The sequence below is a fragment of the Salvelinus alpinus genome, chromosome 5 (assembly GCF_045679555.1).
Source record: "Salvelinus alpinus chromosome 5, SLU_Salpinus.1, whole genome shotgun sequence".
Classification (NCBI taxonomy): Eukaryota; Metazoa; Chordata; class Actinopteri; order Salmoniformes; family Salmonidae; genus Salvelinus; species Salvelinus alpinus.
The window spans coordinates 69,828,116-69,855,016 of NC_092090.1; the positions used below are offsets into that span (position 1 = coordinate 69,828,116).

A 26,901-nucleotide genomic window follows, 5' to 3' on the forward strand; every position below is an offset into this window, starting at 1 on the left:
GCTCACACTTTGCTCGAGGAATAGTATTTCTCGCAGACATGGAGCCTGCTACCCCTACACAGTGAGAACTTAGCATGCCTCCTGCCCGCTCCTCAGCACCGGCACACGGGCCCATGCGAGGGGATGATAGCAGGCAAGGATACACACCCCATGTGTATCGCCTGCTTGGATTTTGAGCACGCTACAGCATCACTCGCTAACCCCGAGTTCTGCAAGCATTGTAGGGCACTGCCTGCAAACTGCCTTCATCAGCGAGTGCGAAGAGCAACCTCCAAACAAGACTCTTCGCCCTCACAGCCTTCGGGCAATGAGGCTAACCCACAAACCCTTCCCTCCTTGGAGGAAGCTAATTAATATGGGGCCCTTGATTCACTGTATCAAAACGAAACAGTGGGCAAGAAGGATGAGAACCTCGATATCGATGAGGAAGAAATACTCAAAATCATTGAGGCGGAGAAATCTCAAGCCCACGGCTCCAAGCCATATTCTGCCCTCAGTGTAGCATCAGCACCCAACAAAAATGTTGGGCTTATCAACATCTAAACGGGCAACGACCAGGCTCGGTATCGACTGGTCCGCACCTGTGGGGGATTGCTGCGCTGAAAGGGACTGGTTCGACGGGAGGAAACTCCCTTCTCGTGCCATCCCGGTGAAACAATTCCTCCTTAACGGTCCCTGCATGCATGGCGGAAGCCAAACTTAACTGGGACAAGCCCCTGTCCAGCAAGGCAAAAAATCTAATCAAGATTTATTTAAACAGCACATTTCAGACATGGAATGCAATGCAATGTGCTTTACAGCATCAAAACAGCATCAAAACACCATGCAAATGGAATACATGTAGGCCTATTACAGCAACATTTGAGCAGTAGCCTAGGCTGGCTAATTAACTGCAAGACATTTTGAGCGCACCATACAGTATTGCTCCATTCAACCGCACCAGTGATCCATGCAGCGCGAAAAATGAAAAACATGTTTTAAGTTGAAATGTTATTTTTACAACAACCTAGTGAACCTACCTACGTTTTTGTTATAGGCAGTTTTTAAAAAGTTTTTGATTAGGTCGCAGCATATTATTTATATCTGCAAGGATAGCAGGAAAGGCTGGACAAATATGATTTATCTCTTGTTTTATTTATGTTAAAATGCTATATACAGCATCCTACAGTATGTGCGTTTATAAGTGGACATTATAAAGTGCCATATTTTTTATATAAAACAATGGGCAGTTTGAGTCGCAGTTGTATGCACATATTTTTCTAAAAGCAAACAGATATACTATGTCTGCCTGTGAATTAGTTGTGTTTTTTCAATATTGCCTGTGCGGTGATTGCGTTTGACACCCCTGTTTTGGACAGAGGGAAGGCGTTCCCCGCTGTTAAGGTCTATCTAGCCGCTATCTCTGCCTGTCACATAGGCTTCAACAACAACACAATAGGGAAACACCCTCTGTTATGTCGTTTCATGAAGGGAGCGCGTTGCTTACGCCGTCTCCAAGCCTTTAGCCGCATCTTGGGATCTATCTATTGTGCTTGAGGTGATTTCTCAGCAACCTTTTGAGCCGCTGGAAAGCATGGAGTTGAAATATCTCTCCTTCTAAGGGCTGATTGCCCTTACATCCACAAAGCGGTGAGTGAGCTGCACTGTAAGTACACCATTCGTGCCTACAGTTCAACCCAGGGTTATCCAATGTAACGTTGGTACCCAATCCCACCTTTATACCTAAGGTCAGCGGCAATTGTCTCACCTTAGAGCTTGTGGTTTTCCACCCACCACCCTTCCCTTCCTACGGAAGAAGGGCGTCTCCACAATTTCTGCCCAGTACGCGCTTTGCGCATCTACTTGAATAGCTCGAGAGCATGCTGTAAGAGTGACCAACTCTTCGTGTCTTGGGCGCCCCCCTGCAAGAGTGGGCCCCTCTCTCGTCAACGGCTATCCAATTGGATAGTGGAGGTGTCAGGACCCGATGAGAGAAAGTCACTAATAGTCGGCAGAACCCAGAAGATGAGGCAGACTCAGCAGTACTAGAGATGGTGGTTTAATAAAAGGACAAGATCTCCAGGCAAAGAATATAAATCCACCACGTCCAAAAATAAAGCCAAGAGGCACAAAATGGATATCCTCCAAAATACAAAGAAACTCCACAAAGTGGCAAAAACAGCAGGGAAAAACAAACCTCAAAAGACTACTCAAAAATACACAAGCACTAAACCAGAGAACCTCTGGAAAATCCAATAAGAGAAATATATGTTCACAACAAGGCTGGGGCTGGGTGCTAACATACAAACACTGAGCAAAGAACTGAGGAACACACAGGGTTTAAATACTAACAAGGGAACGACACACAGGTGCAAACAATAATTAGAGCAAGGAAAAAACAAAAGGTACAAAAAAGGTGCAATGAGGACATCTAGTGACCAAAACCTGAACAGTCCTGGGCAAAACCTGACAGGAGGCTATTATATTGGCTTACAGTGCATTCGGATTTTGTGACGTTACAGCCTTATTCTAAAATGGATTAAATTGTTTTTTCCCTCATCAATCTACACACACTACCCCATAATGACAAAGCAAAAACAGGTTTTTAGATATTTTAGCAAATTTATTACAAATAAAAAAAACTGAAATATCACATTTACATAAGGCACACCTGTATTTTGGGAGTTTCTCCCATTCTTCTCTGCAGATCCTTTCAAGCTCTGTCAGGTTGGATGGGGAGCGTTGCTGCACAGCTATTTTCAGGTCTCTCCAGAGATGTTTGATCGGGTTCAAGTCCAGGCTCTGGCTGCCACTCAAGGACATTCAGAGACTTGTCCCGAAGCCACTCATGCGTTGTCTTGGCTGTGTTCTTAGGGTTGTTGTCCTGTTGGAAAGTGAACCTTCACCCCAGTCTGAGGTCCTGAGCGCTCTGGAGCAGGTTTTCATCAAGTATCTCTCTGTACTTTGTTCAGTTCATCTTTCCCTCGATCCTGACTAGTCTCCCAGTCCCTGCCGCTGAAAAACATCCCACAGCATGATTCTGCCACCACCATGCTTCATCGTAGGGATGGTACTGGCCAGGTGATGAGCGGTGCCTGGTTTCTCTCCAGACGTGATGCTTGGCATTCAGGCCAAAGAGTTCAATCTTGGTTTCATCAGACCAGAGAATATTGTTCCTCATGGTCTGAGAGTCCTTTAGGTGACTTTTGACAAACTCCATGCGGGTTGTCATGTGCCTTTTACTGAGGAGTGGCTTCCATCTGGCCACTCTATCTTAAAGGCCTGATTGGTGGAGTGCTGCAGAGATGGTTGACCTTCTGGAAGGTTCTCTCATCTCCACAGAGGAACTCTGGAGCTCTGTTAGAGTGACCATCGGATCTTGGTCACCTTCCTGACCAAGGCCCTTCTTCCTCGATTGCTCAGTTTTGCTGGGCGGCCAGCTCTAGGAAGAGTCTTTGCGGTTCCTAACGTCTTCCATTTAAGAATGATGGAGGTCAGTGTGTTCTTGGGGACCTTGAATGCTGCAGAAATGTTTTGATTCCCTTCCCCAGATCTGTGCCTCAAAACAATCCTGTCTTGTAGCTCTATGGACAATTCCTTCGACCTCGTGGCTTGGTTTTGCTCTGACATGCACTGTCAACTGTAGGACCTTATATTTACCCCTTTTTCTGCCCAATTTCATCTCATCACTGCAACTCCCCAACGGGCTCGGTAGGTTAAGGTCCAGTCATGCGCCCTCCGATACATGACCCGCCAAACCGCCCTTCTTAACACCCGCCCGCTTAACCAGGAAACCTGTCCAATGTGTCGGAGGAAACACCGTTCACCTAACGACGAGGTCAGCCTGCAGGTGCTAGGCCCGCCACAAGGAGTCGCTAGAGCGCGATGAGCCAAGTAAAGCCCACACTGCCAAACCCTCCCCTAACCCGGACAACACTGGGTCAATTGTGCGCTGCCCTTTGGGACTCCCGATCACGGACGGTTTTGATATAGCCCGGGGTCGAACCCGGTTCTCTAGTGTGATTGGATTCCTCGAGCTTGTGACCCGCCCTAAGGCATATCCCATAAGTGACATATCTCATTCATATTCTCATAGAACCGGGGTTAAGCAAGTAACCCTACGTTTCCCTGGCTGAGGTAGCAGTGGTCTGTAACTCATAAGTAGCCCTGAGCAGGATATATTGGAGAGTTTATCCTCTGTGTCAGTGACACTGCAACTGAGTGGCCTTGTGGTTAGAGTGTCTGACCTCAGCTTGGAAGGTTGTGAGTTCAAACCCTGGCTGAGTCATACCAAAGGCTGTAAAAATGTGACCTGATGCGTCTTCGCTTGGCACTCAGCAAGGCCTTGCGATAGGCCTGCGATAGACTAGTGTCCTGTCCAGGGGGTGTACTTGTACATCATGCTACAGAAACAGGAAATAGGCTATATGAGCTGAAAATATGCCCTATGAGCTGTCCTGGCTCGCCCCTGGGGGGCTTTACTCATAAACCACCTCACTACTGCTTCGCTATCTGATCAGACTTTATACAGGAGCTGGTTTAGACTGAATCCTGTCTAGGACAATTCTACTGAAATAAAATGAGATTACAGAATTCTGGCATATCAGCTATAATGGACATTTAGCATTTCTAGACGGATATATGAAAAAGAGAATACAAATGTTTATTCAGCAATGGGTTTTAAATTATCTTGAGTGAGTTGTGTCACCACTTTGGCATGTAGTGCTAATACTCACTAACCTGCTGTATCTGTATAGTAGCACTTGAGTTGGGTATTTGACTGCAACTGCTACTAGAAGTTTAGTACTCTGAGACAGTACATGGCCTCTGTATTTTGAAGGGAGGAAGAGGTCAGAGAGGGGTTCTATTCTTGCACTGAGCCAGGGGACAACCAATTGTTCAGCCCTCTCCCCTTCTCTCTCCCCCGTCCACTCCTGTTCTCACGGAAGGCAGTTTGGCCATGCAGCTGCCATATTTCACCCAGGCCACAGCCTGTGGTGCTGTCACAGCTTTCCCGTCATTGTCTCGCTCCTGTCGACTCCCCCATGAATCCTCAGTCCTCTCAGCCCTGCTGCTACTGTGTGAACTAGCTCGACTACAGCCCTACAGGGATCCTGGGGGGGTCTTAACTTTTCTTGGCGCCGTTGTTTGAAGTGCTGTCACCATGAAAATGTTTAAGATGAACAGCATACATATTTAATCCAAAAATGGTAGACCAAGCCAAGCAGACAGACCCGGTGCCAGGATAGGCACAATTTTTGGGGGTTCTTCCATTGTAATCATATTGAATTCTGCTTATCATGCTATATCACAATAAACATAAAGTTCAAATGCCGAGACTCTGAGACCATTGAGTGCTTTTGAAGTGACAGGTTGGCACAAAATCTGTAGCCCATCTGCACAGTATCAGCACAATGGACAGTGCCTTACACACTAAAGCAAGGCCATTTTTGCAAGGAATAGAGGCTACAAGGGTAATTCAGCTATTACAAACAGCCTATGTGAATACAGTTGTACACACAGCTGTCTTACCAAAACAATACAAACTAAATGCTGAAAGTAGTAGCCTAGTTATTCATGCAAACAAAAATACTGAAAAGCAGTTTGGCTTAGAATACTGACACAACTGTGAATGCGATCGAATGAATGTGAACAGAACATAACAGCGGTAGGCTTACTTGGCCTATAAACATATATCAGATCAATAAAGGCATTACACAATCTAGGCTAGTTACATTAACAGTAAACAAACACAGTAAGCACAAGGCGAATGCAAATAACTAAAACATAGCCTACTACAGTGAGATGCAACAAGCTGTCTTGCCAAATAAACAGGCCTATAGGCCCGCTTCAAACATAGGAAATCACGCAGCTTATGAGTTCAGCAACACGTTGTGATATGGCACTTCTGTGGATCAAATTCGGCTCACCCAAGTATTCAATTAAGTAATCCCGGCCTACCATAAACATGTACGTCCAATACGTACAGTTCCATTTACAACCAGGAAAAGCAATAGGCTACCAAGTGCCTACATTCTATTTCTATGGTTATTTATTTCTATGATGATACATACTGATATGTAGCTATAACCAGGGGCGACATTTGGGTTCTTGTATTGGAATTATATTGAATTCTGTTTATATCACACTATAGCACAATAAACATACAAGTTTTACAACAGTGATGTGCAGAACGGCATCTTGGAACGCACAACTTGTCGATTCTTGTCACGGATGGCTATTGCAGCAGACGACCACACCGGGTTCCACTGCTATCAGCTAGAAACAAGAAGAAGCGGCTCCAGGGGGCACGCAGTCACCAACACTGGACAATTGAGGAGTAGAAGAACATCGCCTGGAACATGTGCAGTCCCCAGACCTCAACCCAATAGAGCATCTTTGGGATGAGATGGAAGGGGCCGTTCGCAGCATGAATGTACCGCCTTCCAATCTGCAGCAGCTATGTGATGCCATCGCGTCCGCATGGACCAACATCCCTGTGGAACATTTCCAACACCTTGTAAAATGCCCTGAAGAATTCAGGCAGTTGTGGAGGAAAAGGGGGGTCCGGTACTAGAAGGGTGTACCTACAGATGAAGTCGGAAGTTTACATACACTGAGGTTGGAGTCATTAAAACTCGTATTTTCAACCGCTACACACATTTCTTGTTAACAAGAAACGGTTCGGACATCTACTTTGTGCATGACACAATACATTTTTCCAGCAATTGTTTACAGACCGATTATTTCACTTATAATTCACTGTATCACAATTCCAGCGGGTCAGATGTTTACATACACTAAGTTAACTGTGCCTTTTAAACAGCTTGGAAAATTCCAGAAAATGATGTCATGGCTTCAGAAGCTTCTGATAGGCTAATTAATTGAGTCAATTGGAGGTGTACCTGTGGATGTATTTCAAGGCCTACCTTCAAACTCAGTGCCTCTTTGCTTGACATTATGGCAAAATCAAAAGAAATCAGCCAAGATCTCAGAAAAAAGACCTCCACAAGTCTGGTTCATCCTTGGGAGCAATTTCCAAACGCCTGAAGTTACCATGTTCATCTGTACAGACAATAGTACGCAAGTATAAACATGGGACCACGCAGCTGTCATACCGCTCAGGATGGATGAATGTACTCTCCTAGAGATTAATGTACTTTGGTGCGAAAAGTGCAAATCAATCCCAGAACAACAGCAAAGGACCTTGTGAAGATGCTGGAGGAAACAGGTACAAAAGTATCTATATCCACAGTAAAACGAGTCCTATATCAACATAATCTGAAAGGCCGCTCAGCAAGGAAGAAGCCACTGTGTAACGATCGTCCTGGGAAGAATGAGACCAAGGCGCAGCGTTCTTTGAGTTCCACATAATTTTAATCACGAAGTGAAACTACGACACAACAAAACAATAAAGATTACGACGACCGAACAGCAACCTAGCGGCACACAAACAAAGAACAAGATCCCACACAGAAAGAAGGAAAAGGGCAGCCTAAGTATGGTTCTCAATCAGAGACAACGATAGACAGCTGCCTCTGATTGAAAACCACACCCGGCCAAACACATAGAAATAGACCACATAGAACCAAGACATAGAATGCCCACCCCAACTCACGCCCTGACCAACCAAAATAGAGACATAAAAAGGATCTCTAAGGTCAGGGCGTGACACACTGCTCCAAAACCGCCATAAAAAAGCCAGACTGCGGTTTGCAACTGCACATGGGGACAAAGATTGTACTTGTTGGAGAAATGTCCTCTGGTCTGATGAAACAAAAATAGAACAGTTTGGCCATAGTGACCATCGTTATGTTTGGAGGAAAAAGGGGGATGCTTGCAAGCCGAAGAACACCATCCCAACCGTGAAGCACGGGGGTGGCAGCATCATGTTGTCGGGGTGATGTGCTGCAGGAGGGACTGGTGCACTTCACAAAATAGACGGCATCATGAGGAATTAAAATGATGTGGATATATTGAAGCAACATCTCAAGACATCAGTCAGGAAGTTAAAGCTTGGTTGCAAATGGGTCTTCCAAATGAACAATGACCCCAAGCATACTTCCAAAGTTCTGGCAAAATGGCTTAAGGACAACAAAGTCAAGGTATTGGAGTGGCCATCACAAAGCCCTGACCTCAATCCTATAGAAAATTTGTGGGCAGAACTGAAAAAGCATGTACGAGCAAGGAGGCCTACAAACCTGACACAGTTACAACAGCTCTGTCAGGAGGAATGGGCCAAAATTCACCAAACTTATTGTGGGAGTCTTGTGGAAGGCTACCCGAAACGTTTGACCCAAGTTAAACAATTTAAAGGCAATGCTACCAAATACTAATTGAGTGTATGTAAACTTCTGACCCACTGGGAATGTGATGAAATAAATAAAATCTGAAATAAATAATTCTCTCTACTATTATTCTGACATTTCACATTCTTAAAATAAAGTGGTGATCCTAACTGACCTAAGACAGGGAATTTGTACTAGGATTAAATGTCAGGAATTTGAAAAACTGAGTTTAAATGTATTTGGCTAAGGTGTATGTAAACTTCTGACTTCAACTGTAACTAATACCGGAGTAATACAGAGTAGCTCAAAACATTACTAATCACAAATTACTCAATGGATCATGATAATTTTCTGTTAAAAAAGTGCAAAAACATGTTTACACCCCTATTTTGAAAGTGGGGGTGCAGCTGCTCCGTTTGCTCCATTGCTCAGGCACCTATGCTGGTAGCTTAGTGTACCTCAGTCTCCAGGCTCATACAGTTGCAGTGGAGTACAGTTAGCTAGTCAGCGAGCTGCTAAGGTATAGCTAGCCAGTCAGTCCTACATACACTTTAGTTGTCTTAGCCAAGCATTAGCCTCAATGATCTGGATACTAGCATTCAGTGGTGGAGTTAGCCAAATACCTTGTCTTGCCTCCTCAAGTCCTGCACTGTTTCTCCTTCACCTCTAAGCTTCTAATGGGTATTTTCCATCACAAATACTTGGTGAACAGTGATGATGACCTCATCCTTACTCAGCCCTCTCTGCTGTGTGTGTGTGTGTGTCTGTGTGGTCATTGCCCAGTCCCTTTCCTCCCTGGGACACAGGTGTATTTATTTTTCTGCCCTAGTGCAGTCATTGTGTCAGGGCATGCCTGCGCTTCTGCAGAATTTAAAACAATAAATATATGTTTCCCTCCATGGAGAGAAAATGACTTCAACACACAAATACCTCTTCAGGAGTGGATTAGGAACAGGCCTTTTACAGTGAGATAACAGCCAGTTTCCTTGCATTTGGAACATCTTACGGTCACCGTCTGAAGTGACCTGCCCGACACCCCTTCTAAAGAAAGACACAATCTATTTATTAGTTTAAGAGACTAATAATATAAGTAATGATACTAGTTTAAAAGTTTCTTCTTTGATTGTAAAACATTTATGTTCAACCTCTTTTGAAACTGTGAAACTGCACTGTGACAACCAGAACCAGACAGACCAGACTCCTTTCAAACTCTTAAACTGACATGGTCTTTGGTGATTATAGCATAATAACAGTACATTACTACATGGCTTAATTAATACTGTATATTGTACTCTCCTTCACTCTCTGTGATCATAGGTTGAGGTGGGTGGTCTGGATCAGTCGAGAAGGGGGGGGGTGCACTTTAATTCCGTTGCCTTTTTTGTATTAAGCGTTAATCCCACCAGTTACCTTGGTAACTGTCTGCCCCCCTTCACCCCCATGCCCCCTGGCTGGGCAGACCCACCAGGGCCTGTCCAGTCTGCCTGGTACAGTAATTACAGGAAGGACCTCGGCTCTAATGGTCCAGTGACTAGGTCAGGAATGCCGATTTGATGTCTTTGTTTAAGTGCTCTTTCAGAACGAGTCACTCGTTGCTTCACCGCTTTCATTTCTAATGTGAAAGAAATAAGAAAGCTACTTTGTTTTCCAAGGCAGAGCTGTGAGGAGCTCTGTTAGCCAGGGCACCTGTACACCTGCATGCTACAGTACATTACTGTCTGGGCAGCTAGAGTATGGTGCAGGCATCAGGATGTCTGTATGAGGATGCGTCCCAGATGGCACCCTATTCCCTATATAGTGCAATACTTTTGGCCAGAGCCCTATGTCTGAGTATATGATTCCTACAGGATTACCTGGAGCTTCCTAGGCCCAGGGGTAAGGGTCCATGGGGGCTATAGATGAAGCAGGGACATGGAGTCAGAGAGGCTAGTTGTGTAATGTTGAAAGGCTGGTGTACCCTCTCCATGGCCATCTCGCTCCTCTCTCTCTCTCTCTCTCTCTCGCTCTCTCGCTCTCTCGCTCTCTCTCTCCTGCTGTCCATCTGACGCCAGCTTATTTCAGCCCAAGAGCTGAGACTGCAGAGAGGGAGTGGTGTTGGGGTCTAACACCCTTAGTCTGCTCCCCTCAGAGTGAGTATTGTTGGGGCTCTGTCACACCCGCTGACTCCATGGGGGCAGCAGGAGGGTTAGTCTCAAGACATTTCCTGGAAAGACTAAATCATTTTGGATTTAAAGTTAACAAATTCAGTTTTGAATTAAAGTTGTTTTTGAGTGAGGGACCTCGTGGAATCTAACAAGGAGTCAGCGTTTTGTCCACCCACTGACTCCCACGTTAGATGTGTAATGTGTGTGAGCCCAGTCAGTTGTAAAACAAAACAATAATCCATTTGTTGTTGTTCTAATATGTTATTATTATGTTGTTGTCAACTTCATTGTGTATTGGATAGCTTTTTTACAGTGGCTCTAGAGGCTTTGGTCTGTAATGTTACATAAAGCTTATATCAAGGTTCCCAGCATAGACTTGGTGAGCTCTCTGGGCTCCCAATGCCTTGCCCTCCTCGCCCCGGGTCGATAAGATGCCATTCGATTGTTTTTCTCATTGAGCTTTTTCGCTTTGCATTGTTGATTTCGTTAGACTTTGCTTCAGTGTATATTTTCACTTCCAAGTATTGTTCCCTGGTGGACTAGTTGTTTAGTGGGGACAAACAGTCCACAATGACAGACCTGAACAGGCTGTTTCTGCTGAGTCAGACCAGGAGCAGTGCCAGGTGGACAGACAGGGCTGTGGTCTGTAACTGATTACACAGGATAACTCCCAAATTGTACCCTATGCCCTTTATAGTGCACTACTTTTGACCAGAGCCCATAGGGAATAGGGTGCCATAATGGTAACTGCCACAGAGTATGGGACTGTTTAGCTAAACACTTATGGTCTGTGGCCATTTGTACTCGTACTGTAGCTAGGTGTAATGTGTTGGAGTAACACTTAACCCAGCTGTGTGTTTGTGGCTGTTTTTCAACTGGTTTGTGGCTATGATAGTCATACTCTGTTGTGGGTGTTTTCATACTGGGTTTACTTTGAGGTTATGTTTATGAGTAAACATATGAAAATATTATTGTATTGTGTTATTCGCTGGTGTAACCCCTTGTAATAAGGGGTTTGTAGTGAGAAACAGGCATATTGCTTCTGTTAGTGTGGTTGGAGGCTTACTTGACCTAAATGACTCAATGTTCCCTCTGTCCCTATATTAAATATAGAAGAGTGCTATATTGGACGTGATGCTAAAGGAACTAAAGTATTTTGTATTGTATTGTTGCATATTGCATATTGCATATAGGGCTCTGGTCAGAAGTAGTGCACTATATAGGGAATAGGATGCCATTTGGGACAGAAGCATTGTTTTTAAACTTCTCATATCCACTGCCTCCATAATACCCCATAAAGTAAGAATGTCTCTCCCCGCCCTTATCGTTTATTACCCCCAAGGGGAATTTTTCCGCCTCCACTAGCCTTCACTAACACACAGTCATTTGATAACACGTATCAAAACAAATTAAGCCTTCAAATCAGAGGCTCTCACTTTTCTAATTAATACTGAGGAAGAGCCCTTTGTGCTATTGTTACTAGAGACCTGACCTGCCAACTCAAACACAGCGAGAGAGAGAGAGAGAGGTAAAGTGGGAGGCAGAGAGAGAGGGCTAGGCAGATAGAAAGAGCGGCAGAGAAACAGACACAGAAGGAGAGGCAGAGAGAGATAGACAGACTAAGAGAGTGAGGCGGAGGGTCAGAATATTGACCCCGTATTCCCTTTCTCTCTGCCAATTACAGCACAGAACTGTAATCAGCAGGCTAGCTAGACAGTAAGGAGAGAGGTTGGTGTAAGAGCATGGTCAAGATTTTGTGTTACTGGCCTTCACACAATATCCCATAATGTCAAAGTGGAAATATGTTTTTAGGAATTTTTATAAAGTAATTCAAAATGAAAAGCTGAAATGTCTTTAGTGAAGAAGTATTCAATACTGTTGTTATGGCAAGCCTTAATAAGTTCAGGAGTACAAATTTGCTAAACAAGTCACATAATAAGTTGCATGGTCTGACTGTGTGCAATAATAGTGTTTAACATTCTTTTTTTTATCACTATCTGTACCCCACGCATACAATTATCTGTAAGGTCCCTCAGACAAGCAATGAATTTCAAACACAGATTCAACCACAAAGACCAGGTAGGTTTTCCAATGCTTTGCAAAGAAGGGCACCGATTGCTAGATGGGTAAAAAAAAAAGCAGACATTGAATATCCAGTTGAGCATGGTGTATCAATACACCCAGTCACTACAAAGATACCGGCATCCTTCCTAACTCAGTTGCCGTAGAGCAAGGAAACCGCTCAGGGATTTCACCATTAGGCCAATAGTGACCTTAAAACTGTTAAGAGTTTAATGGCTGTGATGGGAGAAAACTGAGGATGGATCAACAATATTGTAGTTACGCCACAATGCTAGCCTAAATGAAAAGAAGGAAGGCTGTACAGAATACAAATATTCCAAAACATGCATCTTGTTTGCAATAAGGCACTAAGTAAAGTAAATAAGTAAAAGTAAAACTGCAAAAGATGTGGCAAAGAAATGTACTTTATGTCCTGAATACAAAGCGTTACATTTGGGGCAAATCCAACACAATGCATCACTGAGTACCACTCTTCATGTTTTCAAGCATGGTGGTAGCTGCATCATGTTATGGGTATGTGTGTCATCGGCAAGGACTAGGGAGTTTATTGGGATAAAAATAAATGGAAATGGAGCTAACCACAGGCAAGATCCTAGAGGAAAACCTTGTTCAGTCTGCTTTCAAATTCACCTTTCAGCAGGACAATAACCTAAAACAAAAGGCCAGATATACACTGGAGTTGTTACCAATATGACATTGATTGTTCCTGAGTGGCCTAATTACAGTTTTGACTTATATCGGCTTGAGAATCTATGGCAAGACTTGAAAATGGCTGACTAGCAATGATCAACAACCAACTTGACAGAGCTTGGAATTTAAAAAAATAAAATAATGTACCATCCAGGTGTGCAAAGCTCTTAGAGACTTACCCAGAAAGACTCACAGCTGTAATAGCTGCCAAATGTGATTCTAACATGTATTTAGGGGTGTGAATACTTACGTAAATTAGATATTTTTGTATTTCATTTTTAATACATTTGCTAAAATTTCTAAAAATATGTTTTCACTTTGTCATTATGGGGTGTGTAGATGGAGGAGAAAATATTGAATCAATTTTGAATTCAGGCTGTAACACAACAAAATGTGGAATAAGTCAAGGAGTATGAATGCTTTTGAAGGCACTGTTACATATATTTATTTTAAATGTTTATTTTTGGACATGAAAGACTGTAAAAACACCAGCAAATAAGCTCCAAGTGATTTTATTTGAGGAAATCTGTTCCAAAGTATTCCTACACATAATAGAGATAGACAAAACATGAGGAACACCTTCCTAATATTGAGTTGCACCTCCTTTTGCCATCAGAACAGCTTCAATTTCTCAGGGCATGGACTTGAAAGCATTCCAAAGGGATGCTGGCCTATATTGACTCCAATGCTTCCCACAGTTGTCAAGATGGCTGGATGTCCTTTGGATGCTGGGCCATTCTTGATACACACGGGAAACTGTTGAGCATGAAAAACCCAGCAGCGTTGCAGTTCTTGACACACTCAAACCGGTGCGCCTGGCACATACCACCACACCCCTCAAGATAAAATCGGCCCGCGACTGAATCTAGTTGATGATCCCTGCTTTAAAGTGTTAAGATGTATAAATAGGATAAAAACTACAATTGACATGGCATCGGTTGTGTGTGCTATATTTGTCTAATTTAGACGTATTTAGACCAGGCAGTGGTATGAACACCTCATCACTGCTGAAGCTAGTGATTACAGGTGTGGTTGGTTAAGTCAGGCTGCTGTAAATAGATGGTAGTGTAAATTCCAGGTAAATAGTTATTAGGTTAAGCAGGTTGGGAAACATGTCCAAACACCTGTTGAGTGGTTGGATTCCATGACTTAACATTCTGTTTTTAGGTGAATTCCTAACTCCAGCCCTCTCGTAAATCTCCCACTGATATCACTTCTCATCCTTGTGCTATAATAGTTAGTTGTTGAGTGTATTGTTTGTCGTATCTGTGGTTTTGTAGGAGGCTACTTCTGTATCCCTCCCATCTCTGATACATTCAAAAACATGTTTTTCTGCATGTTTCTTCATTTTCCTCATAGCTGTGGATTTTTTTTACATAACCAGTTTTGTTTGTTACTTTTTTCCTGCTGTTGTGTCTAATCCTTTTTTTTTGCCCCTCTGTGTCATGTTCCTCAAAACTCCCAGTCCTATCCCACCAAACTGATACTTGTCCGTTCTGTGTGGGAACTTGCATGTGTGTGCGATGGGGAGAGGGTCTGGTCCTGTGCCACGCTCTCCTCCGGGTCCCATAAGTCTGTTTGCTTTCAGATGTGGTCCTTAACAACACCCTCCACTCCCCACACAGACCCTATCACACACACTCTGCTCTGAGCGCGCTGAGAAAACAACCCACAGCCATAACAGGAGCTGGAACAGTGGCCTGCTCTACAGGAAAAATGTGCTCTCACATCCTGGACTCCTGCCTCTCTCCATACTGTCCTTTATAGATTACATGAAAGCCCCCAAAAATGTCAGGAAAACAACACTTTATGCAACACTCATGCATTGTTAATTCAATTTTGCTCTTGAGAAAACAGAAAATACACCTTTTGATTTATAAAATAATAAATATTTCCATCTGTCCACTAGATACTGGTGAAGAAAGGCCTTTGTGTTGTTGCTTCACCGCTGGGGGTTGAACAAAGGAGAGGGGAGAACTTTTCTTATGACTGTTAGACACCCCCCCTGCTCCCCCGGGGCAAGTGGGTAAAACTAGAAGTAACAAGAGGGAAAAGAGAAATGGCATGTCCAGAATCCCACTCCTGTCATGGAGGCTGGGCCATGTCTGAAACAGTGACACAGAAGAGAGGAGAGCGAGAACAGAGGGAGGAGAGGCCTGACTAACAGACAGCAGTGACAGTCTCATTATGTTGCAGAGGGAGCATGTTCATGTCCTACTGTGGGATTGATTGTCTCTCAGCCCAACATGACAGCCATCCAAAACTGAAAGGTTCAGATGAGAGGGATTGCTGCTGGGCTCGGGGGCGGCTCCGGCCTCCGGGTACAGGTTGCCCTTAGGCACAGATTGCAACACTGACCTTAGATCAACGCCTAGGGACAAGTTATTCCTCTGGGAAGCGGATGGGGATTGACCTGAGGAAATGTGAGAGGTCATAAGGTCACGGCGGGGTTAAGACTGTATTGATCCTGTGTGTTTCTGTATTGGTAGATCCTGGATGAGATTGCAGAGCATGGCATCAGGATCTACCAACTGCCAGACGCTGACTCAGATGAGGATGAGGAATTCAAGGAGCAGACACGAATACTGAAGGTACGACACACACAGAAAGATTGCGTCCCAAATGGCACACTACTCCCTATATAATGCACTACTTTTGACCAGAGTTCTAAGGGCCCTAGTCAAAAGAAAGTAGTGCACTATAAAGGGAATAGGGTGCCATTTGGGATGTAAAAATACTAACACCAACTAAGAGAAATAAACTCAGGGAGAAACACCATTACTGAATGGGACTGGGAGTGACGTAGAACCACTGTTATGTCATTTTTCTCTTAACCACTGGGTTTTAGAATGGGTGAGAATCATACTATTGAAACTGACCCGTTGATCTTTTGAATGGGCTTTATGTCAAACGTAAACGATCCAGTCATTTTTCCTTACTCTAGTACGTACACGTGTGAAACTCATTCCATGGAGCGCCGAATGTCTGTGGGTTTTTGCTCCTCCCTTGTACTTGATTGATGAATTAAGGTAACTGATTAGCAAAGAACTCCCCTCACCTGGTTGTCGAGGTCTTAATTGAAAGGAAAAAACTAAAAGCAGCAGACACTAGGCCCTCCATGGAATGAGTTGGACACCCCTGCTCTAGTAGATTCCACTCATCTTCAATAACCATCATTCTCCTATTCTCTTCTCCACCTATCTCTCCTTCCCTGATCCCTCTATCTCTGCATCCCTCTGTTTTCACACTCCTCCCACTCTGTATCCTCTTTCTATCCCCTTGTCTTCTTTACCCTTGCATCCATGTCTCTCTACTCCTCCCCCTCTCCCCTCTCGTCTCCCTCTCTCAGGCGAGCATTCCGTTTTCTGTGATTGGTTCAAACCAGCTGATTGAGGTGAAAGGAAAGAAGATCAGAGGTCGTCTCTACCCCTGGGGGGTCGTAGAGGTGGAGAACCCCGAGCACAACGACTTCCTCAAACTACGCACCATGCTTGTGTAAGTCACCATGACAACGCAATGCGTACCCCTTCAAACATTCAACCTCCAGCTGTGTATCCCCTCTAGCACTAGGGTCAGCGCACTCTCAAATGTTGTTTTTTGCCATCATTGTAAGCCTGCCACACACACACACTATACAATACATTTATTAAATATACGAATGAGTGCGAGTTTTGTTACAACCCGGCTCTTGGGAAATGACTAAGAGCTCTTATAGGACCAGGGCACAAATAATAATATAATAATAATCAATCATTTTGCTCTTTATTTAATTAACCATCTTACATATAAAACCTTATTGTCTGTGCCTATATTTAGTTGTCATGCTAGTGATGGCCGAGAATCCACTCTCACATAGGTACGTGGTTGCAAAGGGCATCAGTGTTTTAACAGCGCAATTTGCCAAGGCAGGGTACTCTGAGCGCAGCCCAATCCAGAAATCTGGCAGTGGCTTCTGATTAAATTCAATTTTCACAGAACCGCTTCTTGCAATTTCGATGAGGCTCTCTTGTTCAGATATCGGTAAGTGGACTGGAGGCAGGGCATGAAAGGGATAACGAATCCAGTTGTTTGTGTCATCCATTTCGGGAAAGTACTTGCGTAAGTGAGCACCCAACTCACTCAGGTGCTTCGCTATATCACATTTGACATTGTCCGTAAGTTTGAGTTCATTTGCATACAAAAAATCATACAGTGATGGAAAGACCTGTGTGTTGTCCTTGTTAATGCAGACAGAAGAGCTCCAACTTCTTAATCATAGCCTCAATTTTGTCCCGCACATTGAATATAGTTGCGGAGAGTCCCTGTAATCCTAGATTCAGATCATTCAGGCGAGAAAAAACTTCATCCAGATAGGCCAGTCGCGTGAGAAACTCGTCATCATGCAAGTGGTCAGACGAGTGAAAATCATGGTCAGTAAAGAAAACTTTAAGCTTGTGTCAAGACTTTGCCCCTTGATAACCAGCGCACCTCTGTATGTTGTAAAAGCGTTACATAGTCACTGCCCATATCATTGCATAGTGCAGAAAATACACAAGAGTTCAGGGGCCTTGTTTTAACAAGGTGAACCATTTTCACTGTAGTGTCCAAAACATATTTCAAGCTGTCAGGCATTCCCTTGGTAGCAAGAGCCTCTCGGTGAATTCTGCTGTGTACCCAAGTGGCGTCGGGAGTAACTGCTTGCATGCACGTTACCACTCCACTATGTCTCCCTGTCATGGCTTTTGCGCCATCAGTACAGATACCAACACATCTTGACCACCAAAGTCCATTTGATGTCACAAAGCTGTCCAGTACTTAAAAAATATCCTCTCCTGGTTTCCAGAAGATGTTTTCCTTAATTCACCCCCCATAAACGTAACGGACATATACCAGGAGCTGTGCCAGGCCCGCCACGTCTGTTGACTCATCCAGCTGTAACGCATAGAATTCACTGGCTTGTATGCGAAGCAGTAATTGTTTCGAAACATCTCCTGCCATGTCACTGATACGTTGTGAAACAGTGTTGTTTGATGAAGGCATTGTCTGTATAGTTTTTTGGGCCTTTCCCCCCAGCATTGTTCCAGCCATATCCGCGGCAGCAGGAAGAATGAAGTCCTCCACAATAGTATGGGGCTTGCCTGACCTAGCCACTCAGTACCACCATATAAGACGCTTCTAGCCCCTTCTTATTAATGGTATCTGTTGCTTTTGTACATGTCTTACTACTTGAAAGTCGTCTTAATTCTTGCTCAAAAAAGTCCTGTGGCTTATTTTTTAAATTGGCATGTTTTGTTTCTAAATGTCTGCGCAAGAGTGAAGGTTTCATCGAGTTGTGAGGCAGTACTTTTGCACATACAACACACTGTGGCTGAGGGAAGGCACTACTCCCAATATAAGTGAACCCCCAATCAATGTAGTTCTCATCTTATTTGTGCCTCTTCGATGGTCCAACGTCCCTGTCGGTTGTTCGGTGCTTTCCCGGGTAAGGAGGCAGTAGCTCTTCGGCTGCGTCAGATTCACAAATGTCAGTGTCCATGCTAGCTGGGCTAACAACAAATGTAGAATTACTGATGCTAGCATTGGATGTGCTCGTGGAAGCAGAACAACTTGTGTTGTCGACAGGTGCAGGTGTAGTACTACTGGTAGTAGCAGTTCTACCAGTAGAGCTGGTATGTGTCTCTATGGACACGGGCCTTACTTTTTTTAAACAATTTATCAATTTTCGAGCAAACGGAATGAGCAGCAGCTACGTTTGGCTACACACGAACCGTTAGTGGAATTCCCGCGAGAGAGTAACAGTTAATGTGATTGGATGTTAATTATTTGACTAGGCTACCTGTATTTGTTATTTCACTGAACACTAGATGGTTTAATTTTATTTTTGGCAGTAAAACGAGGCTACTCAGGCGAGAGAAAAACTCACCCAAATGTATAGCCCCGTTGGAAAATATATATGTTTGAAAATGTGGAGAAAGAAAAGAATGTGAATCACATTTTTATTTGGTGTACCCCTGATTTAGACTAAATGCAAAAGTAATCTATGCATGCTCTTATGCTCTTACTTATGTTGGATATGTATTACTATACTCCCACTTAGTGGTTGAACAGAGAACTTCAAGTATGTCCATCTGTTGCTCAGTGTAGTAGTCTAGTCTAGTGGGTTTTATGGGGGTTTGCACAAGCCAAATTGTGATATTGAAATGTGTGATGGTTGTGTATGTTTCCAGCACCCACATGCAGGACCTTCAGGAGGTCACTCAGGACCTGCACTACGAGAACTTCCGTTCAGAGAGACTGAAGAGACCTGGCAGGTCAGTCTCCTATCTGCAGTGTTTCTATCTCACACACACACACACACACACACACACACACACACACACACACACACACACACACACACACACACACACACACACACACACACACACACACACACTCTCTCTGTCTGGGCTGAGACTACTATATTACAGTAGTTAATATGTTCCCTTAAACGTTCCCTACAGAGCTGTGGAGGAGGATATGATGGACAAAGACCAGATTCTCCTGCAGAAGGAGGCTGAGGTGAGTAGCTACTGCAGCACTGGATGCTCTCATAGGGTTAACTAGGTCCTAGGATGCTCTCATAGGGTTAACTAGGTCCTAGGATGCTCTCATAGGGTTAACTAGGTCCTAGGATGCTCTCATCGGGTTAACTAGGTCCTAGGATGCTCTCATCGGGTTAACTAGGTCCTAGGATGCTCTCATAGGGTTAACTAGGTTCTAGGATGCTCTCATAGGGTTAACTAGGTTCTAGGATGCTCTCATAGGGTTAACTAGGTCCTAGGATGCTCTCATAGGGTTAACTAGGTCCTAGGATGCTCTCATAGGGTTAACTAGGTTCTAGGATGCTCTCATCGGGTTAACTAGGTCCTAGGATGCTCTCATAGGGTTAACTAGGTCCTAGGATGCTCTCATAGGGTTAACTAGGTCCTAGGATGCTCTCATAGGGTTAACTAGGTTCTAGGATGCTCTCATCGGGTTAACTAGGTCCTAGGATGCTCTCATAGGGTTAACTAGGTTCTAGGATGCTCTCATCGGGTTAACTAGGTCCTAGGATGCTCTCATAGGGTTAACTAGGTTCTAGGATGCTCTCATAGGGTTAACTAGGTCCTAGGATGCTCTCATAGGGTTAACTAGGTTCTAGGATGCTCTCATAGGGTTAATTAACTAGGTCCTAGGTAATAAATTAATGGGGTAAGTTGAGCCACGGGACAGGGTACGTTAAGCCGCCTACAAATGTATGTACTGAATAAAATATTACCTCTACCTTTTTAAAACCATGTCTATCTTAATTTACAAAGAAAATTCAACACAATCACAATCGCTTTTTTGTCTTTTAACCATTTTAAGCATATTTTAAACAGGCTTAACACCTAACACTTTGTACTTTTTTAAACACAGGTCCTGTTTTTACTTCATATTCCAGATAATGCCATGCATTATGCCCAGGAAGAACACACTTCAATTTGCTCAACTTACCCCAAGGCAAACATTTTGACTGTAGCACACACAGCTACAAGGATGCACTTTCATGCTAGGTTTATGGCCTCATATTGAAGATTATAGAGACCCCAACTGATGTATAGAACAATCTTAAAAGTATCTACTTTGGTTTAGATACAAGCATCATGAAAACTTTAACACAATACATTAATTTGACTTTGTAAAAATCTGGTTTTGGACCTTACTTGCTTACCACTTCTTCCATGTGGTAATCTTCGTTCACAGACTCCGTGAAATGATGACCTCGACTTAAATATTTGGTCAATTGATACATTTTGTGTATGGTTTCCTAGGAACAAGGGTGATTCAACTTACCCCTTGGGCTCAACTTACCCCACCCTCCTTTACTAGGCTACCTGAGCACGTTCATCCACTCGCAACGTATTTCCAGCCTCCAAACTTGGTGAATGGAAAGAGAGATCTGTTAACACAAAACACCACAAAGTGTAATGACATTCAGCTATTGTCAATCAGCGTCAAATGCTGTCTGCGCGTGTCTCGGTGTCGGCCACTCATCTCTGCCTTGGCAAAATGTCAGTGTTCGCATTGAACCACATCGCATTTTGGAGCGTATACCACCTATTTTCAAGACCATTTGTAAATGTTTCATGCCTCTGACATGCGGTAATGACAAATAATATTGTAATAGCCTACAGTTTTCTTGGCATTTCGTTTGAATTATTGTGATAAGCAGATGTTTTACCAGTATGGCGTCCTCCACTATTATTTTGCTGGGACCTAACCTGGCTTCTACCCTTTTTGGCCATCTTGGTTTACATTGTTTACGTTCTAAACTGTGGAAGCAGTGATTTGTAAGAAAATAATAAATTACCCTCTTCTTCCTGATTGCCTCTGATTGGCCTGTTTGTATTCCCATGGCGATGTATAGAGAGAACAGGGTGGGGTGGGGTGCAATTAGAGCTGTTAGTAAACATGTCTGTGCAGGATATGACATATCTGACTTAATGTCCAGTTAAGTGGTGGAATAAGCCAGGCCAGGCGATGTATAGAATATTGTATACAGGGTGTGTACTGGCTGTGCTGCTGGTGGGGGCTGTGTCCTTATGTAAAATCAGATTGGTTTTGTACAGGGTTGAATTGCGGGAACCCGGTTACAGAGATTTGCGGACTAAAACCACTCCCCTTTTCCAAGATACATAACTGAGAGAAACCAATACATTATAATAAATTATTTAGATGAACAGCATGGCGTGAACTGGCACTGTTAAATTACATGCAATGTCTAAATCTGGCTTATCTACAGCCTCTGCATGATGAACCAACAGTCAGGGTGGGGGACAGGTGTAACTGAGTCATGTTTGTAGGCCTTCTTGCTCGCACACGCTTTTTCAGTTCTGCCCACACATTTTCTATAGGATTGAGGTCAGGGCTTTGTGATGGCCACTCCAATACCTTGACTTTCTTGTCCTTAAGCCATTTTGCCACAACTTTGGATGTATGCTTGGGGTCATTGTCCATTTGGAAGACCCATTTGCAACCAAACTTTAACTTCCTGACTGATGTCTTGAAATGTTGCTTCAATATATCCACATAATTGTCCTTCCTCATGACGCCATCTATTTTGTGAAGTGCACCAGTCCCTCCTGCAGCACATCACCCCCACAACATGATGCTCACCCCCGTGCTTCACGGTTGGGATGGTGTACTTCGGCTTGCAAGCCTCCCCCTCTTTCCTACAAACATAACGATGGTCATTATGGCCAAACTGTTCTATTTTTGTTTCATCAGACTAGAGAACATTTCTCCAAAAAGTACAATCTTTGTCCCCATGTGCAGTTGCAAACCGTAGTCTGGCTTTTTTATGGCGATTTTGGAGCAGTGGCTTCTTCCTTGCTGAGCGGCCTTTCAGGTTATGTCGATATAGGACTCGTTTTACTGTGGATATAGATACTTTTGTACCTGTTTCCTCCAGCATCTTCACAAGGTCCTTTGCTGTTGTTCTGGGATTGATTTGCACTTTTCGCACCAAAGTACGTTCATCTCTAGGAGACAGAATGCATCTCCTCCCTGAGCGGTATGACGGCTGAGTGGTCCCATGGTGTTTATACTTGAGTACTATTGTTTAAATAGATAAACGTGGTACCTTCAGGCGTTTGGAAATTGCTCCCAAGGATGAACCAGACTTGTGGAGGTCTACAATTTTTTTTCTGAGGTCTTGCCTGATTTCTTTTGATTGCCATGATGTCAAGCAAAGAGCCACTGGGTTTGAAGGTAGGCCTTGAAATACATCCACAGGTACTCCTCCAATTGACTCAAATGATGTGAATTAGCCTATCAGAAGCTTCTGAAGCCATGACATCATTTTCTGGAATTTTCCAAGCTGCTTAAAGGCACAGTCAACTTAGTGTATGTGAACTTCTGACCCACTGGAATTGCGATTAAGTGAAATAATCTGTCTGTAAACAACTGTTTGAAAAATTACTTGTGTCATGCACAAAGTAGATGTCCTAACCGCCTTGCCAAGACTATAGTTTGTTAACAAGAAATTAGTGGAGTGGTTGAAAAACGAGTTTTAATGACTCCAACCTAAGTGTATGTAAACTTATGCTTCAACTGTATATGTAGCCTGGCAAAGGTAAACCCAGCACAGGACACAAACTAATTTGGGGTTGTTTATTCTGTCGAATTGTAAGTTTAAAATAGGATAATGTAGGAGACAAATCACCGCAAGGGGGGGGAAGTCACCATAAAGTAAAGTTCAGTCTAAATCACAATCAAGTGAAATACATCTGTTAGTAAAGTGCATAAAAACAATCTGAATACAATAAGTACAAAGTACAATGCATAAACGGTAGTGGCTCTGCTTTAAAAACAATGTCCACATGATACCCTAACCCCACATGGAACAGTAGATTCTCATCTCACCCATACAGCACCTTCAAATAATGTTATCAACTCCACAACGTGGTTCTGAGAGCACTGGTATTCAGCTAGCAAGAAGCTACACTATGTGTTCAAGGTTTATGTTCAATAACTGATGTTAAGAAAGAGGTTTTCAGTCAAACAGAAAAATATTCTTTAGAGATTGGCACATTGTTTGCTGAATTCTGAAGACCCTTAAAGTCTTTGCACTTGTAGTGGTGTAGTTTTTAACACTAGTACCAAATTGGGGATGTAACCCTATAAGCAGAGTCACAGACCCACATTCCTGTAGAAAAGCAGCTTGGGATACCAGATCAGTTTAGCAACGTGTTACGTTTGATCGCATTCCTTCAGTTTGCAACACACAGAGTTCTATAGAGTACAAACCTGGTTTGATGTAGATTTAAATATTAAAGTAAATCTATTATTCAGTCACACGCCCCTACCCAACTGTGAAAATTAGTTGGAGTCCATTTTACCCCGATTGAGTGAAGTCAAATGGTCCACTTGAAGTCCTATCCACGACCACGAGATGGATATATTTTCTATTGTGTAAAAAAAATATTTTACATTAAGGCTCTCAAAAAGTTAGGTGGCTCATTGTATTATCTTTTTACAATGGATACAATTTGTCGTGTTTGGAATGGCTGATAGCCTCTGGTATTTGTTTTACTCAACTATCTCTTTCCCTCTTTCTGTCTGTTTCCTTCTCTTCTCTCTGTAGCTGAGGCGTATGCAGCAGATGATTTCCCAGATGCAGGCGCAGATGAAGATGAAGGGAGACGAGTGAAAATAGAGGGATCGAAAGAGGGAGTGGGGTAAGAGATGAGAGGAGCCCCACACCCCTCAACCCCCTGTGTGTCTGCATCTCCATCATGGACGTACTGCTGGACACACACATCACTCCCTATCTCTCAGAGTGCCAGTCAATCAATCAAGCAATCAACCACCCAATTGGATGTTCCCCTCTCTAACATAATTGTAATTATAAAATCTTCAATTTGGCCTCTATTTCACCATGGTACTGAGATCCACTGATCTGCAAGTCTCAGTATTGTTTTGGGAACTGTTAATCACGTTGTAACACGTTTCATACTAAGGTATGTTTGTCTGGAGTGTTATCCTTTATTGTGTAATGTTATGATATGGGTTATGATATAATGTTAAGGCATACTGTAAAGACAGAAATTCCATGTTCTCCCAATAGGTGACTAAAGATGATGTCCATGTGTTTTCATCCACACTAGTATTCTGTCTCATGTACAATGTAGATCTTGCATTGCTAACAGTACTAATATCTCATTGGTTAGACAACAATAAGACTTCGGTGTTTACAGGATGTTTGGGGAATGTTTTGAATATCTTAAAGTGGCTATCAGCAGTTGAAACAATAGCAAAGCTTTCACCCCACTGTTGTTACGGTTAAAAGCTGGGGGGAAGGACTGGAGAAATGTAACCACTCAAATTCAAAGACATAGCTATGGATGCAAGGACTGACCATCCATTATATCAAAATGATAGTTTAAACCATGTTTTTAGGCTATACAGTGTTTGTTTACATTTACTTTGTTTACAGACATTGGAGTCAAAAATGTTCTATTTTGGTTTCTGTTTGGGTATGACAGTTGTGCTTTGCTCATGAGGCTTTTATAAGTTATATTCTTCAAGAATCAATAGGTACATATCATTAATTTATAAATCCCAAAATGGCGGTAGCAACTGCTGATTGCCCCTTTAAGGGAAGGTTTGTTGAGAGCTCGATGTTGTGTTTTTACCATTTGCAACCTGTCTTTGCCTTCACATTTGGAGCACAGCTGAGGACTCAGTCCAAGCTGTAGGTGTAGTAATAATAGTGTCCCTCAGGTGGCGCTGTAGTCTATGTTCAACAGCACAACACATGGAAAATAACTATAAGGGTAATAATATATAAGGGTAATACAGGCTTGTGTGGAAGTATCTCACAGTCTCACTTTTTATTTTAAACTTTATATCACATTTGGTCTATATTATGAAAGATTTATGTAACTTAACTTTGTCTGTGCCTCTGTTGTATTGGATGGAGACCAGTGGAGGCTGGTGGGAGGAACTATAGGGGGACGGGCTCATTGTAATGGCTGGAATGGAGGAATGGAATAAATGGAACGAAGTCCAATGTGGTTTCCATATGTTTGATGTGTTTTATAATGTTCCATTTATTCCATTCCAGCCATTACAATAAGCCCATCCTCCTATAGCTCCTCCCACCAGCCTCCACTGATGGAGACGGTTTGCCTTGGTCTCTGGGTCAGTCTCCTCAGACGAGGTTTTACTGAGCTGAATTCCTCACCATGTAATCTTATAACTCAAGTATCAACAGCAGAAGGCTGTTGGTTGTGTCGTCATTATACAGGGAATATTTGCCCTCGTGTTTGAGGAATGCTCTGAAATGACTTGATAGCTAAAATATGTATGTATCATGTGGGTGGACGTACTGTCTAGAATAAATGTTGGTGCATTCAAGATGCAACTGATGAAATGCTTGTGAAGTGATCATGTTAATTCAAGTGTTTTCAAACCATGCACAACCGTGTGTCGGTTAATATACTTTTTTTTATCGCTTAAGACTTGCACTACAAAACCTTACATCACCCTTTGTCTTTAATATCTACATTACATTATGAGCAGTTTTACTGTAGATATCTGTGTTTTTGTTTATTTGGTCATGTTCTTTTGGGTTTTCCTAAAGGGGGTCTTCATTTTATCACAATGATTTACTGTGTGCACAGACACACTGACATCTTCTGATATTGGCTAGCTCCATGGAACTTACAGTATTGAACACAATTCCATTTTCTGAATTCCTAACTATATTCTGATTCACCAGCCCACTCTAGGCTGCTGACTGTTATACAGTGAACACACTAACGCCTCTCTGTGTTCAGCAATGTGTCATTCGTGTTTAAGAGTGCTATCGTCAGTCAGTGTGTCATTGTCTATGTAACTTGTCTCTTTCTGCCTAGTTGATCAACAGATTTGTATCTTTGAACCCTGGAGGCATTAACCCAGCGTTTCCCAAACTTGGTCCTGGGGACCCCAAGGGGTGCATATTTAGTTGTTTTCCCTAGCACTACACAGCTGATTCAAATAATCAACTCATCAAGCTTTAATTATTTGAATCAGCTGTGTAGTGCTAGGGCAAAAACCAAAATGTGTACTCCTTAAGGTCCCTAGGACTTAATTAGGGAAACACTGTAATTAACCTAACTGTGCTTGAAAAATTTTTTTTTGTAGTGTCTCAACTTTTGTACTCCATTTTCAGAAATACAGTTTCCATA

The 26,901-nt window shown here is 43.0% G+C and overlaps 1 protein-coding gene across 1 annotated transcript in view; it reads left to right on the plus strand.

The window, feature by feature from the left end:
* The window catches only part of LOC139576628 (septin-2-like), a 41,954-nt gene extending 17,151 nt beyond the window's left edge, over positions 1–24,803 (plus strand). The window contains exons 8-12 of the mRNA XM_071402922.1: positions 15,673–15,774; positions 16,533–16,678; positions 19,390–19,473; positions 19,666–19,723; positions 24,312–24,803. Of these exons, the coding sequence (XP_071259023.1) occupies positions 15,673–15,774; positions 16,533–16,678; positions 19,390–19,473; positions 19,666–19,723; positions 24,312–24,377 (456 nt within the window). The 3' untranslated portion in view covers positions 24,378–24,803. The remainder of the gene's footprint in view (positions 1–15,672; positions 15,775–16,532; positions 16,679–19,389; positions 19,474–19,665; positions 19,724–24,311) is intronic.
* Positions 24,804–26,901: the final 2,098 nt, after the last annotated feature.